The sequence below is a fragment of the Eumetopias jubatus genome, unplaced genomic scaffold (assembly GCF_037043125.1).
Source record: "Eumetopias jubatus isolate StellerSeaLion01/CBP00866 unplaced genomic scaffold, mEumJub1_p1.0 scaffold_15, whole genome shotgun sequence".
Classification (NCBI taxonomy): domain Eukaryota; kingdom Metazoa; phylum Chordata; class Mammalia; order Carnivora; family Otariidae; genus Eumetopias; species Eumetopias jubatus.
Window position 1 is genome coordinate 74,559,346 of NW_028274821.1, and position 22,215 is coordinate 74,581,560.

General features: G+C 46.7%; 2 protein-coding genes across 2 annotated transcripts in view; one reads left to right on the top strand and one right to left on the bottom strand.

The window, feature by feature from the left end:
- The window catches only part of PRPF4 (pre-mRNA splicing tri-snRNP complex factor PRPF4), a 48,657-nt gene extending 39,473 nt beyond the window's left edge, over positions 1–9,184 (top strand). The window contains exons 17-18 of the transcript XR_003610039.2: positions 2,757–2,862; positions 7,402–9,184. The gene's annotated coding sequence lies outside the window, so the exon portion shown is untranslated. The remainder of the gene's footprint in view (positions 1–2,756; positions 2,863–7,401) is intronic.
- WDR31 (WD repeat domain 31) lies at positions 408–21,427 on the bottom strand. The gene is made up of 11 exons (XM_028107631.2): positions 21,337–21,427; positions 20,823–21,056; positions 12,841–12,982; positions 12,261–12,393; positions 10,508–10,582; positions 9,559–9,703; positions 8,758–8,858; positions 7,205–7,272; positions 6,097–6,238; positions 4,103–4,265; positions 408–2,644 (listed from the first exon to the last, which is right to left on the bottom strand). The coding sequence occupies exons 1-11, from the start codon at positions 21,425–21,427 to the stop codon at positions 2,484–2,486; spliced, it is 1,455 nt and encodes a 484-aa protein (XP_027963432.2). The 3' UTR covers positions 408–2,483.
- Between the last annotated feature and the right edge of the window lie 788 nt (positions 21,428–22,215).

Consider the following 22,215-nt stretch of genomic DNA (forward strand, 5'->3'; position numbering starts at 1 on the left):
GGTCAACTGCCTTTGGAAAATTCCTTTATATGATTTTACAGGGGCATCCTCTAAAATGAAGTGGTCAATGAATGTCCAATGAGCAAATTAATGCATTTTAGTAGCTTGTATCTTAGGTGCTGAGAGTACCTGATTAGGGCACATAAAACTGAAAATGTACAGGGGCACCTGGGTGGCTCAGTCATTGGGCATCTGCCTTCTGCTCGGGTCATGGTCCCAGGGTCCTGGGATCGAGCCCCGGGTCGGGCTCCCTGCTCTGCGGGAGGCCTGCTTCTCCCTCTCCCCTCCCCCTGCTTGTGTTCCCTCTCTCGCTGTGTCTCTGTCAGATAAATAAATAAAATCTTAAAAAAAAAAAAAAAATGCACAGATAAGGAATTTTTACATCAAACAAAGGCATAGAGTTTAGGGAAATAATTTTATTGCTAATAGAACCCTGCTAATTCATTTGATTTTCTCACATGTACATTCCCTCTGTTCCCTTTCTTTGGGACCCCCTCCCAACCCGTTTTTCTGACTTACCGCCTGCCTTCTTTCTAGAAGGGTCAGCTGTAGCACTAACAGTTCAGGATATGCTAGGATTTTCCCTGAGATATCTGTGTACTGTTTCTGGGCACCTGGCCAGGAGGATCTCCTTGGAACCAGAAAGTTAGTAATGGTCTAGAAAATACACAGTGTCATGATCTATGAATTTCTAAAATGAACTTTGTGACATCATGCAAAGACAAAGGAGTGGAAAGGAAAGTATTCTGGCTTTGAGTTGGGCAGTCGCTGGTTCAAATCTCAGTTTTTCCTCCTCATTAGTACAGTGGTATCCCTGCCTGTCAAATCTCCGTTCTTCCCCTTCCTACCTCCATGTGTAACCTGGGGCAAAGGACTGAGTGTCCCTGGGCCTCAGCTGCCGCCTCTGTGACATGAGAGTAACGAGGACTGTAGTGAGAATAAGCATATTCAGCCAGCTGTAGGTGCTCAGGAAAGTAGCTCCTCTCCCACTACCCCCTTGTCCTCCCACAGCACAAAGATCTGTAACCTAATGAATCAAAGGGAAGCCAAACAAGGACTGAAGCTTTACAAGTAAGATCTAAGGAGAACGGGTGAAGGGGTGTGTAGTGAGGAAAGAAGAGTGTTTAGTCCAGACAGAGAACAATAAATAACTATGGCCACCCTCTGTAAGCACCCGCTACCTCGCTTGGCATTTAATACAGTTTTACCCAGTCCTTGGGACAGCACTGTGAGGAATGTATGATTTAATTAGTGAGGAAACTGAGATTTTGTAACACCCAAGATCATTCAGCTGAGTGCAGAAGTGGAGACTCAAACTCAGATCCTCCCACGGCGAAGCCAGCCCTATAAGAAGCTGAAAGGACACAAGGACAATGGCTGTCAGTCACTGGTATCAGGGACAGGCAGGGACCGGAGAAGACAAGCACAGTCTTTCTTTGGCTGGGACTCTGTTCCTTTACGTGTGGGCTCTCCTGAAGGCAGGAGGGACTCTACGTTCCTGGAAGGAAAATGGGCTTGTGAGAGCCATGTTAGGAATGGATCTCCGGGGGCCACAAAGGCTGGCCTGAGCACCGAGTCCCTCTTCACTGAGGGGGACTCAGTGGCTGGCCTACAGTTGAGTCCATCCCTCTGTTCTATGTTCTTTTTTTTTTTTTTAAGATTTTATTTATTTATTTTAGAGAGAATCTCCAGCAGACTCCCTGCTGAGCATGGAGCCTGACATGGGGCTCGATCCCATCACCCCAAGATCATGAATCAAGCTGAAATCAAAGAGTTGGACGCTCAACTGCCTGAGCCACCCAGGCGCCCCTCTATATTCTGCCTTTGCAGACTCTCCTTCACCGCACACTGGCCGTCCCTAAGAGTTTATATAAAATGAAAAATATTAAAATGTACAAATGAAATTTTTTTAGCCTTCATTTCTGGAAGCTCTCCATTTCCTTGTGCACAGAACAGTCAGACAGCTAGGATTCGGGGCAAGGCCCTGCGGTGGTCAGCCTTTTCAAGCCACCTGGGGTCTAATTTTCATGCCGCCTGAGCACTGGTCTCGGACCTGCCACCTGCACTCTGCTGCTCTTCTGAGTGGAAGCCCAGACTTCTTCACCTTGCTGAGGAGCAGTGACTGGAGCTGAATGTCATGTCTACAGCCCATGTCCTCTACGGAGCTGCGCTCCCCTCTCCCGTCTGGGTAACTGTGAGGCCACCTGAACAGTGTCTCTCCCCCTGCGGCTTTTCCTTCTGTGGAGACATAGAATAGGTCAGTCTGATACACTCCACCCCGTGTTCCGACTCACAGACAGAGGCCTATCATGTTTCTAAACTGCACCTGGGCTTAAATTGGCTTCTAACCCTGATACACCTTCTGAGTGAACATAAGCAGAGAATCGCACATCGCCCTCCCCACAAGATAACCGGGAAACACAAAGCCACACCAAGAAAGGACAGGCCACAGTTTGATATTGTCCAGTGAGTGTCTCCTGGCCTCAGAATGCTGCCACTTCTCGAAGCTCCAGCCCTCGGCTGTGCTCCACTCTGAGCAGGTGAATTCCTCTGCTGAAACTTGCACACAGTAAGGAGACGGTGTCGCCAACAGCCAGGGAAGTCAAAGGTCCTGATCCATCCAGGGACAAGGTAAACAGGCAGGCTGGGGGAGGAAGAGGAAACCAGCAGCTCAGGCCAAGGGCGCAGCGTCATGGGACGCGAGGTCTCTATGAGAAACCCGTGTAAACAAAGCATGTGCTCTCTGTCTACCCCAGGTAAGAGCCGCATCCCTGCTCCACAGGACCGTGCACCTGCGTGGAGGTCAGATTCAGATCGGCCGCAAGGCTTCAACTCCAGAGAATGGCACGTGGACCAAACAAGGTGGGGATCCCTGAGAAACCCGTTCAGACAGTCGGGGCCTTGCCTGCAAGGACGTGTGAACACACTGCCCTCAGTTCCCACCTGCCCAGAGAACAGAGCAGGGGGCCAGGGCAGAGAAAAACAGAGGCGATGCTGATCTTCAGCTGCTGGCTTCTGGGGTTTTGCTCCCTTCAAGACCAAGGAGATTGGGACCTGAAGGGGAATCTGGGGGCTTCCACATGACCCAGTCTCCCTCTGTCTCCGTCTCGGGGCCTGCTCTTCTGAGAACTACAGGTGCACATCTGGCGGGCAGATCTTGTTCTCCCTGGTGTCAGGTTTATGAACATTGAACCTGGCAGCAGCTGCCCCCCCACCCCCCACAGCTGTCACACAGTGCAGCTGGAGAGGGCACCTCCAGGTCTGGCTCGCCTACCACTAGACGTGATCTCACATCTTTTCTCTGAGGGGGCTATCCTATCCTCCCCTGCTGGGAGCTGAGTTTCTGGAACATTACTGTAGGAGGGACTGGTTGTGAGATTCTCTAAGTTAACACTATTCCTGTGTCTGACAGAACCCCGGGTCCAGCACAAAATAGTCTGGAGGCACTGGGGTACTGGTAGAGAAGGAAAAAAACCAGCCACCTTTACTCATAGATTTGCCACATTTTGTGGTGTAAATACTCCCACTATGACCATATTAAATATTCCTGAATATTTAACAATCAGCCAGTAGCAGTGGGCTCTGGCATACTTCACTGAGTACTCTGGGGAGCTGCGTTCCCTAAAACATCTTTTTCTCTGGTGCTTTGAAGTGTCATGACCTGACTGTCATCTCAAATCTTAGTTGCAGCATCAAAACAGGGCAGTCTTGCTCTACCTCACCCCCACCATGAGCTGAGAAAGAGTCCTTAAAAAATGAATCTGAAAATGACAATCCTTGTTTTCTTTGCCAGACATTTTGAGTATCACATGTTAAAACCTGATGGAAGAACTTCAGATAGAAAGAAAACTAAGAGCCAAATATATGTGAGCTCTCAGGAATAAGTCTGTACAACGTGGTACCAGTGCTCATGCAGTGATGGTTTCTAGCCAGGGGTTCAAGAGAATCCTGGTATCTTAGTGTCATCTCTTAACCACTAGGGGCCTGGACAGTGGCAGGACAGGGCTGTTTTTGTATTTGCTGAGCACTGGAAAGAAAGAGTTTCAAGGAAGCTTTTAAGACTCCATGTGTCTTTGAGAAGCACCACCAGCAGGCTCCTTACCTCCAGTATCTTGATTCCAAATCTTCACTTTGCAGTCATGCGATGAGGTAGCAATTATAGGCATCGAGGCCAGTGCTCTTGGTAGAAAGACACAGGATGCAACAGTCTGGAAATGCCCCTTATATTCACATATTCTGTTCCGAGTCTGTCTTAGGTCCCACAACTGCAGAGTAATGACATAGGCTAGCTCATACATACATATTTCTCTAGCTTCATATATACTACCTTCACTGATTTCCACCTCCCCACCTTCTCATCATCCACCTACCCCCCCACTTACCTACTCATGTAGCTAACCCTCATCTACATCCATCCCATCCACATACCAAATCATCCATCCATCCAGTGATTATTTTAAACATCAACGATCTCAGACAACTGTGGATAAGAATGTGCCAGGAGGGTGGCTGCCTTCCTCATTAATGTCATGGTTAAGGAAGTGAAAGCTCCGAGTCCTGCAGCATGATGGGACAGTATGGGGTTGCCTACTTTTTTTTTTTTTTTAGTCATGAGAGGCAGAGAGAGAGAGAGAGGCAGAGGGAGAAGCAAGCTCCCAAGGAGCAGGGAGCCCGATGTAGGACTCGATCCCAGGACCCTGGGATCATGACCTGGGCCGAAGGCAGACGCTTAACCATCTGAGCCACCCAGGCGCCCACCTACTTTTTTTTTTTAAGTTTTTTTATTTATTTAAGTAATCTCTACACCCCATGTGGGGCTTAAACTCATGACCCCCAAGATCAAGAGTCTCGTGCTCTTCTGACTGAGCCAGCCAGGTGCCCCAGAGTTGCCTACTTTCTACAACAGCTCAAGAGCTACCTGACATCAGCCTCTTGGTGTCTGTGGGTTCTGTGGAGACCCCATAGTTAGGAGCACCTTCTCATAAATACACAGAGGTGCAGACCTTCTGATTTATTGCCTCCATGCTGAACCTTGGGATATGAAGATGAGACTCTCCAACAAAGGAGGTGACAGTCCTGCCAATCCCACTCTTGTTGACACGATCAGACCACAGCTAGAGAACAAGGTTCAGGGAGGAGAGCAAACCAAATTGTGTCCAAAAAAATAATGAACTCACTGGACACCATGTAATTCAGGAAAACAACATTCAGAGAGGAGAGTGATCTGAATTGTGTCCGAAAAATAATGAAATCACAGGACACTGTGTCAGTTGTAGGGGCTGGAAATGCTTAGCTTGGTGAAGAGATGCTACATCAATAGCCTGGGATTCAATACCTCAAAGTACCACTTACTAGAGGTTTGGTCTTGTGCAAAAGATTTCAATTTGCCATGCCTCTATTTGCTCATGTGTAAAATGGGAATTATAATAGAACCTAACTCATGAGGTTGTTGTAAGGATTAAATGAGATAATGCATGTAATGTGCTCAGGCCAGTGCCTAGTATGTAATGTTTGGTACAATGGGAGCTCTAATTGTTCTATTTGGACTAGATGCCCCTTTTAACCTATATTCTACAATGAGGAATCCAAGGTACTTTGGAGGAGCCAATGCAATCTAATCCAAAATGACTTGTGAGGAAAGGTATATGAGTAAGGGTTGGGATGGGCCGTTGACCAACACTGGTGCGCCTCAAACTCCCTGAAGAGCTTGAGCCTCCTTTACTGTGACCACAGGTACAATGGGAATACACTTGGCTCTTCAAACAGTCCCTCCCCTTTCTAAGCTCAGCTGGGAGCAGGGACATTAGCAGGCTGGTTCTGTGTTTAGCACCTTCCTATCTTGACTCTCATCCCATCCCTCTGTCTACTACCAATTCAGAGAGCCCAAGGCTAAGGGAGGTTTCTTGAGAGAAACCTTGAGAGATGAAAGAAATCTTGAGAGATGCATCTGGAATGCTAAGGCTCACTTACAGTATGCACTTGGAATAGGCCTGAGCCATTAACAGAGCTGACCTGTGTAGCCCAGTACAGACGGGAGGTCAGAGGAAGTACTTTGCTCATCAGCAACCAGACCCCTAGACCCCCAGAATCTCTTACCGTGGCTTCGCAGCCTTCCCCTCCAAAGCCGCTGCTGCAGGAGATACACTTGTGTCCGTCCTCACTGACCTCGCAGTAGGTCTGAATATGCTGCTTTGAGGGAAATATATGAGCTACCTGCAGCCCCCGGCTGTCCCATAATCTGCAAGAAATGACCGCAGGGTATGAGTCTGTCAGCTCTCTGCTGCTTCGGCCAGTCTGATGGAATGTCATGATTTATGTAAAATCAGGAGTATGAACCAGATCAACCTTGGAGACCCCAAAGCTGCCAGGAAATAACCAAATTGAATGACGTCTGAGTCCTTTCTAGTTGGAGATCCAGTTAATAGGAATTTAGACCAAGCATCTTAACTGTGTAAGTTGTTAATTTGGCCCTTTGGGGTACTGCTTTCAAGGGACAAGAGGCTCTTTCTGTGCCTGTGACTTAATTTTTTTAAAAGATAGTTATTATGATCCAGAGGAGCAGTTACCATTCCAGAATCAGATAGAATAGGCTTGCAGGCCTTGGCCTACTGGGCCACGGGGTCCCCAGGGGAGTGTTATATTCGGCCTCTCATCTCATTTTCACCTCTTTACCTCATTCTTCCTGTTTTCTAAGTAGAATGAATCTCTTATGAGATCCAGACTTTCTCATTGTGCTTTCTACTCGAGAACGATTTACTTCATTTGACGCTTTCGATGGGGATTCTGACCCCATTTCCCCAGACAAGGCTTCACCTGAGGGCTGGGTGATTGAGAATATCCGGGGCCAAGCAGGGTGGCAGGTGGAGCCAGGCAGCTCAAAGCGGGAGGACAAACAAGTGACTGGGTCCGAGGTCAATCTGAATATGTTCACACAAGGGGCGAGGGTGGGGCCAGACAGAGTCAGCTGCTTCAGAACCATCCAGGACAGGCGCTTTTTCCTGGCCCCACCTCCTGCCATTCAACCTCTCCCCAGATGGTCCAGGGGGCCAGGTCAGAGAGACCCCAGCCCCAGCAAGGGGCAAAGGGGCAGAAGGCCCTGGGCAGGCACAGCAGTGTGGAGAAGCAGAGGGGGAAAGGAGTCATATGAGCATGGGAACCACAAACCTTCACCACAAACACCTTCACGGCTGCTCAGTAAGCCCACCTGATGGTTTTATCTTCAGAAGTCTGTAGTACATATGGTTCGTGGGGGACCCAGCGCAGGTGAGTGACCTGGAAAAAGCAAAATTTTCAAAACTTCTCACTACCAAGGCATTCTCCTATGGCAATTCCTGTAAACTGTGCTAAATAGCACCTCCTCACCACTTCTCAAGGATGCTGACGTGTATGTTTGACTTGCAGGGAGTGTGTTCAGCAAATATCCACCAGTCATGCCCAGCGGCATGCCCTGGATCAGCAGCAGCAATGGTAGCAGCCGGGCCAGTCGTGAGTACCAGAATGCACGCGGGTGCGCACATGTGGTGGGGAACTGCTGGTGAGCAGCAGCTAAGGACAGCAGCCCCCCGTTCTATATGGGACCGCTGAAACCCTTGCCTAAGGCAGCCCCCCGTTCTATATGGGACCGCTGAAACCCTAGCCTAAGGCCTCACAGGGTTCAGGACATGTTCTTTCTTCTCATCCCTGCAGCCCCCTGCTGGACAGGCACAAAACAGTTTTTCCAAAACAACCCAAGATGACACGGTTTTCTTCCAGCAACCTCCACAAATATGGAGGGCATAGAGTGAGCACACCTTGCCATGGACAGTTGTCTTCAAATTTGGAAAAGATGACCATGAGTGATATTTAATGATCACTAAAGGAACATCTATCATGTCAGGTCATAGGATTCTCTCCATTTCATAAATGAAGACACTGACACTCTAAGTGACTTTCTTGGAGTAACACAGCTAAAATGTGATGGATCTTGGGGCGCCTGGCTGGTTCAGTTGGTAGAGCATGTGACTCGATCTCAGGGTTGTGAGTTCAAGCCCCATGTTGGGTGTAGAGATTACTTAAAAAAAAAAAAAAGTGATGGATCCATAATTGGAACCCAGGTATGACTGACCTCAAAGGCTGTGGAGTTTATATACCAGTCTGCTGGTATATAACATTGGTTTTCATAAACACAGCAAATTATACATAAAGCAAAGGGTCATGCTTATTTCTCTGCGCATAAGCTGTGAGATCCTGGAGGACAGGGGCTGTGTCCTGGGCCACTAACCCTGCTCCTAGCAGAGCAGATATGGAATAACACATTTTGAGGAAATAAATGAGGACACCACTTAAAATTCCAATATGAACTAGTGGAGGTGTTCTCTGGAACAGAAGACTTTATTTTTTATTTGTTTTAAAGATTTTATTTATTTATTTGTCAGAGAGATAGAGAAAGCAAGCACAAGTAGGGGGAGTGGCAGTCTTCCCGCGGAGCAAGGAGCCCGATGCGGGGCTCAATCCCAGGACGCTGGGATCATGACCTGAGCTGAAGGCAGACGCTTAACCGACTGAGCCACCCAGGCATCCCTGGAACAGAAGACTTGAAAGAGATCATCCAGCCTGATAACCCTGAGAGGCCAGGGTCTGACAGAGAGTTCAGGGTGAGTAATAATGAGGCCCCAAGCCTCTACTGCCTGGTGTATCTCCTGATTTCTTTCTCAGGCTCTTTGCCTCACCCCATGCTGCCTTCTGCTGTCCCACTCTCTAACAACTTTGAGTCCCTACCAGGTTCCTCGAGATGGAAGCTCTCTCCGCACACCGTCCGGTCCCAATGTCCCACAGAAGCAGGGTGTTGTCCCGAGAGCCAGTGCACAGCTGTGACGAGTCTGAGGGAGCAAGGGAAAGATGGTCCATGAAATGGGCCTGGCACAGGGCTTTTCAGAAGGTACAACAGGGGGCGCCCGGGTGGCTCAGTCAGTTGAGCATCTGACTCTTGGTTTCAGCTCAGGTCATGAGCTCAGGGTCATGAGATCGAGCCCCAAGTCGGGCTCCATGCTCAGTGGGACTCTGCTTCTCTCCCTCTCCCACTGCCCTTCCCTCCACCCCCGCTCACACACACTCTCTCTAAAAATAAATAAATCTTTTTTTTTTAAGATTTTATTTATTTATTTGAGAGAGAATGAGATAGAGCATGAGACGGGGGAGGGTCAGAGGGAGAAGCAGACCCCCTGCTGAGCAGGGAGCCCGATGCGGGACTCGATCCTGGGACTCCAGGATCATGACCTGAGCCGAAGGCAGTCGCTCAACCAACTGAGCCACCCAGGCGCCCCTAAAAATAAATAAATCTTGAAAAAAAAAAAGAGGGGTGCCTGGGTGGCTCAGTTGGTTAAGCGTCTGCCTTTGGCTCAGGTCATGATCCCAGGGTCCTGGGATCGAGCCCCGCATCGGGCTCCCTGCTCCATAGGAGTCTGCTTCTCCCTCTGCCTCTCCCCCTGCTTGTGCTCTCTCCCTCTAATAAATAAATAACTCTAAAAAAAGAGAGAAAGAAAGTACAACAGTGTTGGGGAGAGGTCTGTTTGACTTTACCTGGACTCACAGCCAATCCAGTGACCACCATGGCATGGCCAGAGAACTGCTGCCTTGGCTGGGAAGGGCCACGCAAGTCCCACATTGTGACCGTCCTGTCACGAGAGGCGCTGAAGAACCGGCTGGATCTGGGAATACAGACTATCTGCTCGAGAGAAAAAAGTCCCAGTGCTTGTTTGATTGGCCTTGGAAATGGGCAACAGGCCTGGGGCTGCAGGTGTCAGAGCCTGAGGCTCTCCCCTGTCCCTGTTGGGGTGGGAATACACTGCGTCTGGGTGTCAGTACCCTACTCTGCACTGCGAGCTGAGCAGATGCTGGAGTCTGCATCTCAATTCCAATTTTCAGTTCATTGAGGGGGATTTCAGGGAAGGGAGTTGTAGAGACTGGCATTCTCTATCATCTTTGCTGGAAGCTTATGCTGCCCTATAATACTTTTTTAACAAATTAATTTTTATTTAACTGTTCTTGGCTTTTTAAAAATTTCCCCAACTAGACTAGAAGGTTCCTGAGTATAGAGATTTTATCATTAATTTATTTAAAATTGTCATTATATATTATTATATATTATGATAAATTATTATATACAATTATTTATAAATTATAAATGAATAAATGTTATGTATTATTTATTATTTATTTTTCTAGCTACAGAAAACACACAGACAACCGTACCTGTCCCTGCTGAGTTAGGATAGGCAGGGAGAATTCTCTATTTACCACCTGAGCTATTAAGGGCTTAGTGACAAAATAAAAATCATGTCTAATATGCTTGTAACCATAGCTAAGGGAATGATTTGCTCTGCTTTTCCTCGAGTAGGGCTTCACGGCATCAAATGAAGCCCTTGCATTTTCTTAAGACTGAATATCCCATCCCTCTTACGAACTAGAGCTATTAGACACTCCTTTATTGAATTCCAAATTCCCTCCACGATAATGATTTGATAATTACCTTAGTGATCTCTCGTTCATGTCCTCTGAACCTTTTCACCACATTTCCACTTTTCCAGTTATAGGCCACCACTGTCTGCAGAGTCATTAGAGTCATTAGAATCTCTGTAATATTTTATGTGAATTTCTATTTAACTGAAACAAGCCTTTACTTCATTATATACCTAATTTCTCCCTCTCTGTCAAGGGTCTTGCATTAGGGCTTTATTGTTATAACCCTCATCCCTGTCCCCCTACATTGACTTCCTTTTCTTTCCTCCTGACCGGGACGCTGTCTCTCTGCAAGGCAATGGGCCTCTGCTCTGGGCCTTACTGACGGGTTCGGGAGGACATCCCCCAAGGGGAACAGACTCAGCCAGAGGTTCTGGTCATAGATGCTGAAGTAGAATTCCACACGGGGTTAGAGTTTTTTCCCCTAATTGTATTGTACTTTTATTTTAGTGTATTTAAAAAAATTTGCTATCTTAAAAAAAAAATTTACTGGGTGCCTGGGTGGCACAGTCGGTTGAGCATCCAACTCTTGGTTTCGGCTCAGGTCATGATCTCTTGGCTCATGGGATGGAGCCCCATGATGGGCTCCACGCTCAGCAGGGAGTCTGCTTCTCCCTCTGCCTCTCCTCTTCCCTCCCCCGCCCCACTTTCTCTCTCTCTCAAATAAATTAAATCTTAAAAAAAAAAGAATCTGTAAAATACAGTATGAAAATGAGAGGAATTAAAAGAATCAAGTTTTTTGCTATCAATGTCTTAGCTGTGAGTCCTGTGACAGATGCAAATATGGGGGGAGAAGCAACCAGATTCAGTGACAGTGGGGTAAAGGACAGAAACACAGAAGGGAGGAATCATAATGCTCACCAGTGTAGAGATTTTGACAAAAGAGCAGCACAAAAGAGACTGGAAGTCTCCTTTTTAAAAAAATATTTATTTATTTATTAGAGAGGGAGAAAAAGAGAGCGAGCACACAATCAGGGGTGGGGGCAAAAGGAGGGGGGGAGAGACTCTCAAGCAGGCTCCAGCTCCCCATTGAGCATGAAGCCTGATGGCAGGGCTCCATCTTATGACCCTGAGATCATGAACTGAGCCGAAATCAGCAGTTGGCTGCTTAACCGACTGAGCCACCCAGGAAACCCCAAGGAAGTCTCCTTTTGATGACAAATAGCTCCTGTGTCTGTGTGTGGGTATGAAAATGGCTTGGTTGGGGTGCCTGGGTGGCTCAGTCGTTAAGCGTCTGCCTTCAGCTCAGGTCATGATCCCAGGGTCCTGGGATCAAGCCCCACATCGGGCTCCCTGCTCGGCGGAGAGCCTGCTTCTCCCTCTCCCCCTGCCTCTCCCCCTGCTTGTGTTCCCTCTCTCGCTGTGTCTCTCTCTGTCAAATAAATAAATATAATCTTTAAAAAAAAAAAAAGAAAATGGCTTGGTCAGAATAATACTTGCCATTTATAAAAAGCATGTGGGCGGTCTGGCACATCACTGAAGATCTTACCACCTAATCCTCACAACTGTCCTGTGTCCTATGAGGCTGGCATTATCACCCTCATTCCAGGGATGTGGAGACTGAAGCTCACGAACAGTAAATGACTTGCCCAGAGGAACCGGAAGAGGCAGAGCAGGGACTTAAAGCCAGTCTTCCTTAGACTAAAGCCTATGGTTTTACACTACTCAGCGTTGTTGCCAGAAACACAGAACCAGCGCTTCCTTCCCAAATCTCTTCCCTTCTCCACAATAAGCTGGTTCCCTGGGAAGTGCCACAAACCCACCTTATCTTTTCCTCCAGAGACACACAGGTCTGAGTTCAGAGCAGCAACAACAGAGACACTATCCACGTGAGCTGGGCTATACTCCAGACAAGCTCTAGTTTGAGTTCTCTCTTCTATAATCCCATCGGGCCTGCTAACGACAGGATGGCAAATGAGAGGCCCACTGGTATGGAGTGTGCAGTGGGGCAAGGGGAAGATGAGGTGGGCTACGGGAGAGGCCAGGCTGAGGAAAAATCTGGGAAAGGAGTACGGAAGGAGACCCACAGTCATTGCCAGAAATGGGATTATTAATGCTGAGCACACTCAGAACAACTGAAGGACTAGAATCCGATAAAGAGGAATCCTGAAGCCAAGAAGCCAGGAGTCTTTGCTCACCTAGAGCTTATTCCCAAAGATGCCAGGCCCATCTCTGAGTGGCTGCAGACACTAGCTAATCAGCTGCTTCTCATCCAAAAGAGAACAGACCAAACTAACTGTTCAGTGAAGGTCATCAGCAATCGCTCTGGGCCTAATCTTTCTTTAGGAGAGAATTTTAGTGCGACATGATAAAACTTGGGATCCCGATGTAGGACTGCCGTACCTGTATTTATAAGTGCTATGTTTGAGCTTGCTTTGCAGTTTCCCCATCCCTGCACAGAACCGCCCCAAAGCCTTGTGAGGAGCTCGTTTCAGATGGCAGCTGGGCCAGCAGCATCCCTTGTGGCTGCTGGACGTTGTCCTCCCTGCTTGGTGGAAAGAATGCATACTGTTAATGTTGTTAGGCATCATGATGGTAGTCTGGTGATGTAAAGACAAAGCCTATTTTATTTATTTATTTGACAGAAAGTGAGAGCGCACAAGCAGGGGGAGTGGCAGAGGGAGAGGAACAAGCAGACTCCCCGCTGAGCAGGGAGCCCAGTGCGGGACTCAATCCCAGGACTCTGGGATCATGACCTGAGCCAAAGGCAGATGCTCAACCAACTGAGCCACCCAGGCGCCCCAAGCCTTTTTTAAAACACTAATTCATTGCACTCATTTGCTTTTCTTCTTTCCCTTGCCTCTTCTTACGGCCCTGGGAATGCACCCTCCCATAAAGCATTAGCAGATCAGCAAAAACAGAAGCAAAATTAATTTTAAAAATACAAAGAGGTTTCTTGGGGCGCCTGGGTGGCTCAATAGGTTAAGCATCTGCCTTCGGCTCAGGTCATGATCCCAGGGTCTGGGATCGAGCCCCGTGTCGGGCTCTCTGCTCGGCAGTGGGACTGCTTCTCCCTCTCCCTCTGCCTGCCACTCCCCCTGCTTGTGCACTCACTCTCTCTGTCAAATAAATAAATAAAATCTTTTTAAAAAATACAAAGAGGTTGGGGCGCCTGGGTGGCTCAGTCATTAAGCATCTGCCTTCGGCTCAGGTCATGATCCCAGGGTCCTGGGATCGAGCCCCACATTAGGCTCCCTGCTCCACAGGTGGCCTGCTTCTCCCTCTCCTACTCCCCCTGCTTGTGTTCCCTCTCTCACTGTCTCTCTCTGTCAAATAAACAAATAAAATCTTTAAAAAAAAATACAAAGAGGTTTCTCAACAAGTTAAACATAGAATTACCATATGATTCAATAATTCTGCTCCTGGGAAGATAGCCAAAAGAATTGAAAGCAGGTTTTCAAACAAAATTTATACATGAATGTTTATGGCATTCCTGTTTACAATGGCCAAGAGGGGAAAACAACCCAAATGTCCATCAATGGACGAAGGAACAAACAAAATGTGGTATATCTGTACAATGAATATTATTCAGCCATAAAAAGGAATAATGTACTGAAACATACTATAACATAGATGAACCTTGAAAAGATCATACTAAGCAAAAGAAGCTAGACACAAAAGGCCACATATTGTATGATACCATTTATATGAAATATCTCTAGTCAGAATCTAGAAAGAAAGCAGATTAGTGGTTGCCAAGGGTTGGAATGATGGGGGAACAGGGAGTGGCTACTTTAATCGGTACAGAGTTTCCTTTTTGGATAACAAAAATGTTCTGGAACTAGACAGTGGTGATGGTTCCATAACATTGTCTACGTACTAAATAAGAATAAATTTTATGTTATACATATTCTACCACAATAAATACTAAGAATGTATATTTGAAACTAAGAAATAGTTTTTACCAGTGAAGCTTCTTGAAAAGAGCCTTAGTTATTCTAAAAGGTCATAACCTTCCTAGCTTGCTGATTTGTTTTTAAATAATTTCATGTGACACTTCTCTAAATCAGTGTGCCAGGTCATGAGGTTATTCTGTAGTAAGAATGAGATACAAGGGGCACTTGGCTAGCTCAGGCAGTAGAGTATGCAACTCTTGATCTCAGAGTCACGCGTTCAAGCCCCATGTTGGGCATGGAGCCTACTTAAAAAAAAAAAAAAATGTGAGAGCTGATGACACTAAATGAGACAATACAGGTAATGACCTAGACCAGTATTCTTAGTGTGATCTGAGGACTGATGGGGATTCCTGAGACCTTTTCAGGGCTTCTGCCTCTCCCTCTGCCCCTCCTCCCCACCTCCCCAACTCAACCTCTTTTGTGTGTGTGTGCTCTCTCTCAGATAAATAAATAAAATCTTTAAAAAGTAAAATTATTATTTTGGGGAGGAAGGGAGAGAGAGAGAGAGAAAATCCTTATTTATTTATTTATTTTTAAAGATTTTATTTATTTATTTAACAGAGACAGCGAGAGCAGGAACACAAGCAGGGGGAGTGGGAGAGGGAGAAGCAGGCCTCCTGCTGAGCAGGGAGCCCGATGGGACTCGATCCCAGGACCCTGGGATCATGACCTGAGCCGAAGGCAGACGCTTAAGGACTGAGCCACCCAGGCGCCCCGAGAATCCTTTTTTTTTAATTTATTTATTTGAGAGAGAGAGAGAATGCAAAAGAGAGCACGGGCAGGGGTGGGGGGACGGTGGGGCAGAAGGAGAGGGAGAAGCAGACTCCCCGCCGAGTGGGGAGCTGGATGCGGGGCTCGATCCCAGGACCCTGAGATCGTGACCTGAGCCGAAGGCAGACGCTTAACCGACTGAGCAACCCAGACTCCCCAAGAGAGAGAATCCTAAGCAGGCTCTGAATCCAACACAGAGCCAGACACAGGGCTCAATCTCATGACCCTGATATCATGACTGAAATCAAGAGGTGGATGCTTAACAGACTGAGCCACCCAGGTGCCCCTAGGAAATGAGTTTCTTATAGGCATGACTAGCCCAGCTCTAGGAAGAATTGTCTACAGGAAGAACAGAAGCTAAAATTCACCAAATATTCTCAATGATACCATTAAAAAACAGTGTTCCAGAAGAATTTCAGCCTACATTTTGAAAAGCTGTCAGGAGTGGCCTCCGGACAAGGTAGGTAAGTGTACAGAAGCAGAGCACGGTGACAGGGACGTTGTGTGTGGCACCAAGAACCCTGGGCTCCAGCCCCAGCTCTACCTCATTCCACTGTGTGTCTTTGGGTTCCTCCGTTCCCTGCTCTGCACCTCAGCTTCCCCATCTGTAAGTGAGGACACCAGATTAAATCATTTTTAGTAGACTGTGTGTTCCATGAGAGGAAGAAGTCTATCATATTCATCTTTGTACCTCAAGTGGCTTGCACAGTATGGCAAAAACATTTCTTGTTAAGTAGTGTGAATCTAAGGTCTCTTCGAGTTCAGACATTCTAGGATTCTCTATAATAAGCATACCATATGCTGCCAGAAAAAATTCCATAATAATTTTCAAAAATCTTGGGATGTTGTATTGCTTATAGACAGATAGAGGTTGCAAGGCTTCCTATCTGCAAACATAGCCCATTTTTCAACATTGTCATCAAACTAAGGACAGATGCCATCCATAGATATAGGTCACCAAAAACAGCAGATGCTATAAATGGATTGGCTTTGCTTAACACTGATTGGATTCTTAGCTGGTATCTTCAGAGAGCCATATTTCCCATCTGAAGAGCACTCACAGGACATTCTAAGCAAAAGATAACTTTTAGAATTACCCCCAAACCAATTGGATTTTTTTGGTGAGCTGCCATATTCAATGCTTTGTAATGTTTATCCTTTGGAAAATAGTTCAGGCAGCAACTTCCTAATCTCTGTAATTACTGAAAAGACGCTTAAATTAATCTCTTCCCTAAGATTATGTTTGCACTGAAAGGAGATTCACAAGGTAAATAAAGACCTTGTTTATTTATTTTTTTAATGTTTTATTTATTTATTCATGAGAGTCAGAGAGAGAGGCAGAGGCAGAGGGAGAAGGAGGCTCCCCACCCGGCAGGGAGCCCGATGTGGGACTCGATCCCAGGACCCTGGGATCATGACCTGAGGCGAAGGCAGACGCTCAACCATCTGAGCCACCCAGGCACCCCAGACCTTGTTTAATGAAAAAGATTGTTAAGTGTAGTTTTCCCTCATAAAGAAATATCTTACAAAATTCCAAGATCACGTAAGTGGCACATTTCCAACAATTATGAAAAATATACCATAATGTTAATTATACATCTATTTTTATTTTCATTTATTTAAGTAAGTTCTGCACCCAACATGGGGCTTGAACTTACGCTGGAGATCAAGAGTCGCGTATTCTACCAACTGAGCCAGCGAGGTGCCCAGATCTATCTATTTTTAAATATACAAAGTAAGGGGGCACCTGGCTGGCTCAGTCATTAGAGCATGCGACTCTTGATATTGGGGGTGTGAGTTCAAGCCCCACACTGGGTGTAGAGATTATTAAAAAGAAAATATATTTTTTTAAGATTTTATTTATTTGCCAGAGAGAGAGAGAGCACAAGCAGGGAGAGTGGCAGGCAGAGGGAGAAGCAGGCTCCCTGCTCAGCAGGGAGCCCAATGTGGGACTCGATCCCAGGACCCTGGGATCGTGACCTGAGCCGAAGGCAGATGCTTAACTGACTGAGCCACCCAGACATCCCTATTAAAAAAAAATCTTAAAAAAAAAAAATACACCCCCCCCACACACATCCCCTACTTTATTTTTTTTTAATTTGAGAAAGAGAGCAGAGCTAGAGAGAGAGAGAGCATGCATGAGCTGGGGGAAGGGGTAGAAGGAGAGGGAGAAGCAGACTTCCCGCTGAACAGGGAGCCCCGATGATGAAGCAGGGCTCAATCCCAGGACCCTGGGATCATGACCCCAGCCGAAGGCAAACGCTTAACCCACTGAGCCACCCAGGCGCCCTATTATTTTTTTTTTTTAAGATTTTATTTTAGGGGCGCCTGGGTGGCTCATTCAGTTGACCGTCTGCCTTCGGCTCAGGTCATAATCCTGGGGTCCTGGGATTGAGCCCCACATCGGGCTCCCTGCTCAGCGGGAAGTCTGCTTCTCCCTCTCCTCCCCACTCATGCTCTCTGTCACTCTGTCTCTCTCAAGTAAATAAATAAAATCTTTAAAAAAAAAGATTTTATTTTAAGTAATCTCCACACCCAATGTGGGACTCAAACCTACAACTCCAAGATCAAGAGTCACATGCTCCACCGACTGAGCCAGCCAGGTGCCCCCAAAGTAGGTTATATTTAAATACTTAAATACATCATTAAACATTTTTATTTTACTCTTAGTACTTCTGTCCAAAAATTTTCAGAGTTGACTGCTACTGTTTCTGCAAAAAAGGCAATTTCTCCTGTTTAAAATAATACTTCAGGGGTGCCTGGGTGGTTCAGTCAGTTAAGTGGCTGCCTCTGGCTCGGGTCATGATCCCAGGATCCTGGGATCGAATCCTGCATCGGGCTCCCTGCTCAGCGGAAAGTCTGCTTCTCCCTCTCCCTGCTGCTGTGCCTACTTGTGCTCTCTCTGTCAAATAAATATATATATATATATTTAAAATATTTCAATAAGTATAAATCATAGAATTTGAGATGGAAGAGCTTTCAAAATCATCACATATAAACCCTTTATTTAAAGATCTGAAGAATCAGGGCAGAAACATTATCTGCTCAAAATTCTAACTAGGTAGGTTTCCTGACTTCTAGTCTAGAGTTTCCCTTAGAAACATCTACAAAGAAGAAACACAGTTTTATTGCATTTTAACAACTCTATTTTTAAAACTTAATAAATAAATTCTAATCACCAATTGACAGTGTAGCTTATTCTAAAAATAAAGAGCAATACAGAAGAGTCAGAATAACATTTGATTCAGTACATCAGCATGGGAACTGGACAGACTTAGGTCTGAATTACAGTTCACTGCCGTCTTGGGCAAATTGCTGAGCCTCATGGAGTCTGTTTCGTATATGTAAAATGGGATAATATCTCTCATTGGGCTTCTGTAAAGATTAAAGATAGCACTTACAATGTGCCAAGGACTATTCTAAATGCTTTATATTTATTAACTCTTTCGATTTATTCCACAAGCCTCCGAGCTAGATGCTGTTACTGTCTTCATTTTGCAGATGAGAAAAGTGAGGTGCAGAGATGTTAACATAACTTGCCCAAATTTACAAATAAGTTGCTAATAAGTGGGAGAGCTGAAACTTGAATGTAGGCAGTCTCCAGAGGCCTTGCTCTTGATCAGCATAGTATACTGCATCTCTATAAAAGCTAGTGCACAGACAGCCCTCAGCGGAACCTGGCTATTGGCATGATTGCTAGATTAACAGTATTAGCAACTGAAAGGAGCAATTTCTGCCAACTTCACCCTTCACCTAATACTACAGTTAAACACATATTAAACATACGTAACAAATATACACAAAGAGGGCGCCTGGGTGGCTCAGTTGGTTGGGCGACTGCCTTCGGCTCAGGTCATGATCCTGGAGTCCCTGAATCGAGTCCCGCATTGGGCTCCCCACTCAGCGGGGAGTCTGCTTCTCCCTCTGACCCTCCCCCCTCTCATGTGCTCTCTCTCTCTCATTCTGTCTCAAATAAATAAATAAAATCTTTAAAAAAAAACACAAATATACACAAAGAATATACACAAATGGGTATATGAGTCCAAAGGATATGAAATTGAAGCCAATTATGTCTCCTGGCCAGAGTGATTGATCACACTAAGGCTAAGAATTCATTAAGTTATATATCATATACCAAGGCAATTTAAAATCTCAACAAGTACACATCCTTGGATAATGCCCATGCAGTTGTGATTTATTATGAGTAGACTAATCTAAGCAGTGAAATTCTATTCAGCTATCTTCTGTTTATATTGTGAACATGTAATATGCTTGAGAGGAGGGACAGTGTCTTGTTCATTTTTTTATCTGAGCTTTAAGTGTAGTCTGGGAGAATGGGTGCAAGGCAAATATCTGTGGAATGAGTGAATGGATGGCATCCTAAGGTGAAGAGTCTGTTTGGCAAGAAGCTTTTTTTTTTTTTTTTTAACGTAGGCTTCAGGGGCACCTGGGTGACTGAGTCAGTTAAGCATCGGACTCTTGGTTTTGGCTCAAGTCATGATCTCAGGGTCCTGAGATCGGGCCCAAGTGGGGCCTCCCGGGTCTGGCTCCATGCCCAGCGTGGAGTCAGCTTGTCCTTCTCGCTCCTCAAACCCCTCCCCTCCCCATTCATGTTCTCTCCCCAACAAATAAATAAATCTTTAAAAAATAAAAATAAAGTAGGCTCCAGGCCCAACGTAGGGCTTTAACTCAAGCTACCCTGAGCTCAGGAGTCACATGCTCTACTGACTGAGCCAGCCAGGCGCCCTGCAAGGAGCTTTTTAAGGACCCAACAACATAAGGGTCCTTCAAAATTGCCCAACAACAAATCATTCAGGGAACAGTTACCTGGGCTCTGTCCCAGATTTCAGGGCAGGAAAGGCTGGAGAGGACTTGGAAAAGCCATAAACTCAATTATGGCTCTGCCCCAATTTGCTTCCCATAGACCTTAAGATACCCAGTGGTCACTCTAAACATAACTCAGAGAATTTTCTTTTAACTCTCCAGTGCAGTATTCCTCGATATATTCCAGCATTTATCCAATTGTTATTTTCCACGAAGAAAGTGGGACTCAGAGGGTTGTGACTTGCTAAAAGTCACAGGAGGCAGAGCTAGGGCACCAGACCTTATTTCCCTGGACTCCTGGTCCAGTCAATGTTCACGTAAATCCTGATTTCATATCTCCCTCCCTCTCCCCAAATCTTCTGCGCACAAGGCATCAAACTGAAAGCTCAAATACAAACAAAGCCCCAGTGGAAGCACTGGAAGATGGTCTGATTCGACATTCTAATGGTACAGATAGGGGAAACTGAGGCCCAGAGTCTCCCAGGGAGTCAGCACTAGGTCAGAACTTCCAAGGTTGCCCCAAATTTGGGGGACAACCTGTGTACAGTTTTTCCTTCCAGTCTCTTAGATCACAAACGTCCCCTGCTCTATCCATGTGCACTACCAAAGCTTATTTTTGGTGGGGGTGGGGGTGGGGAGAGGGAGCAGGATGGGCTGCGTAGTGCACCCACGACAGGGGGGTGTAGCACCACCCAACCCAAGGCCGGCGCTCGAACTCTCCGCTTTGACCAGGTGGGCGGCTGCAGCCTGCGAAGCGCTAGAGCTCCCACCTCCCTGCCCGCCCCCCACCCCCGCCGCACTCCTTCCCGCCCCCGCCTCGTGCTCCATACCCACCCGCAGGCTGGCCCGGCCGGGAGCTGAGGCCTGCGAGGGCGCAGAATGGAGGGCGTCCGCAGCCACCACGCTCCACAACCTCCCGCGCCTCCGCCCCTAGCAACGAGGCGCGCGTCGCTAGGGCAGGAGTCCCCGCGAAAAGCCTCCGAGCGCTCTCCCCGCCCCCGAACCCCAGTTCCGCTCGCCGGAAGTCTCCCGGAGGCCGGGCCCAGGGCGCCACGCCCTGTTTTCTGCCTGGAACAATGCGGTGGTGAGGTTTCAGAGAAGGGGACGGTTGTGCCCAAAGGCCCCGCCACCAGAGAATCTATATAATGCAAGAAGAACGGTACCACCGTAATAGTCACCGAGGAAGTACTGAATAAATGTCTTTTAAATAATAATTATTCGCCCAGATGGAGATGGTGTTATATTTCTTTGGAGTTTTCTGTGATTCCACCCCGTGATCCCTCTTTTGGACACTTCCCCAGGTTCCCCCCTACAGTCCTATTCTTTTTTTCTTTCATCAAACCGTTACAGCCCAGCACCACAGCAAAGAGACCCCTCAATACCTTCTTGAGATCCAATGGGAAGACAGTTCCAGAAACTAACAGCAGCTGCAGGTACATTGCTTCCAGGCTAGAGTCTATTCGTTTCTGTATTTCTAGTGCACAGGGTTTGGTGTCGAGTAAGGGTTTGTTGAATGTTGAATGTTTGAATGAATGAATGAATGGGATCCAAGCCAACATTTCTCTTGCACCTAGAAGGGACTTGCTGTAGTGCTGATCTCCCAGCAAAGCTGCTTTCAGTGAAGACTTGTGGAGTTTCTGGAAGTTGAGTGCCTATGGGAACAGGAGTAGGGGTGGTAAGAGAAAATTACCTTCACAGACTATTAGGGCTGGCCATTGGTTCTATCTTCCAATGTAAAGAGGCAATACCCTCCACAGCATTCCTGATGGAGGTTCCTTTAGCCCCTATTGATCTCTCTCGGTGATGATGCACTCATTACTTTCTGAGTCAGTGTCTTGTTGTTCCTGACAGGAGCTGGGATCTACCCCCACACAACACTGATCTTAGTTCAGAGCCGAGGGCTCTCCCTACAAGCTTAATCCCTTTTGCCCACCACAACCTGGCAACCTTCAACCAGGAGAGACTGATTGTTTTGCCCTGAGACACTGGGCCAGGCTCAGCGCAGCTAAAGAGTTGACTTGCCTGATCCCTGCCCTCAAGATTTTCCAGCTCTGAGGATGCAGCTCTTCTGGAAGATGCTTTAGGCTTGAGGCACATGAGACTCCCAAACTGGTATCTCTAGCCAGACTTCTCCTTACACCTGTATATCCACCTGCTTTCTGTCCATCTCCACCTGACTGTGACTCATACTGAAAACATCATCTTCCCCCCAAACCTGTTCTTACTC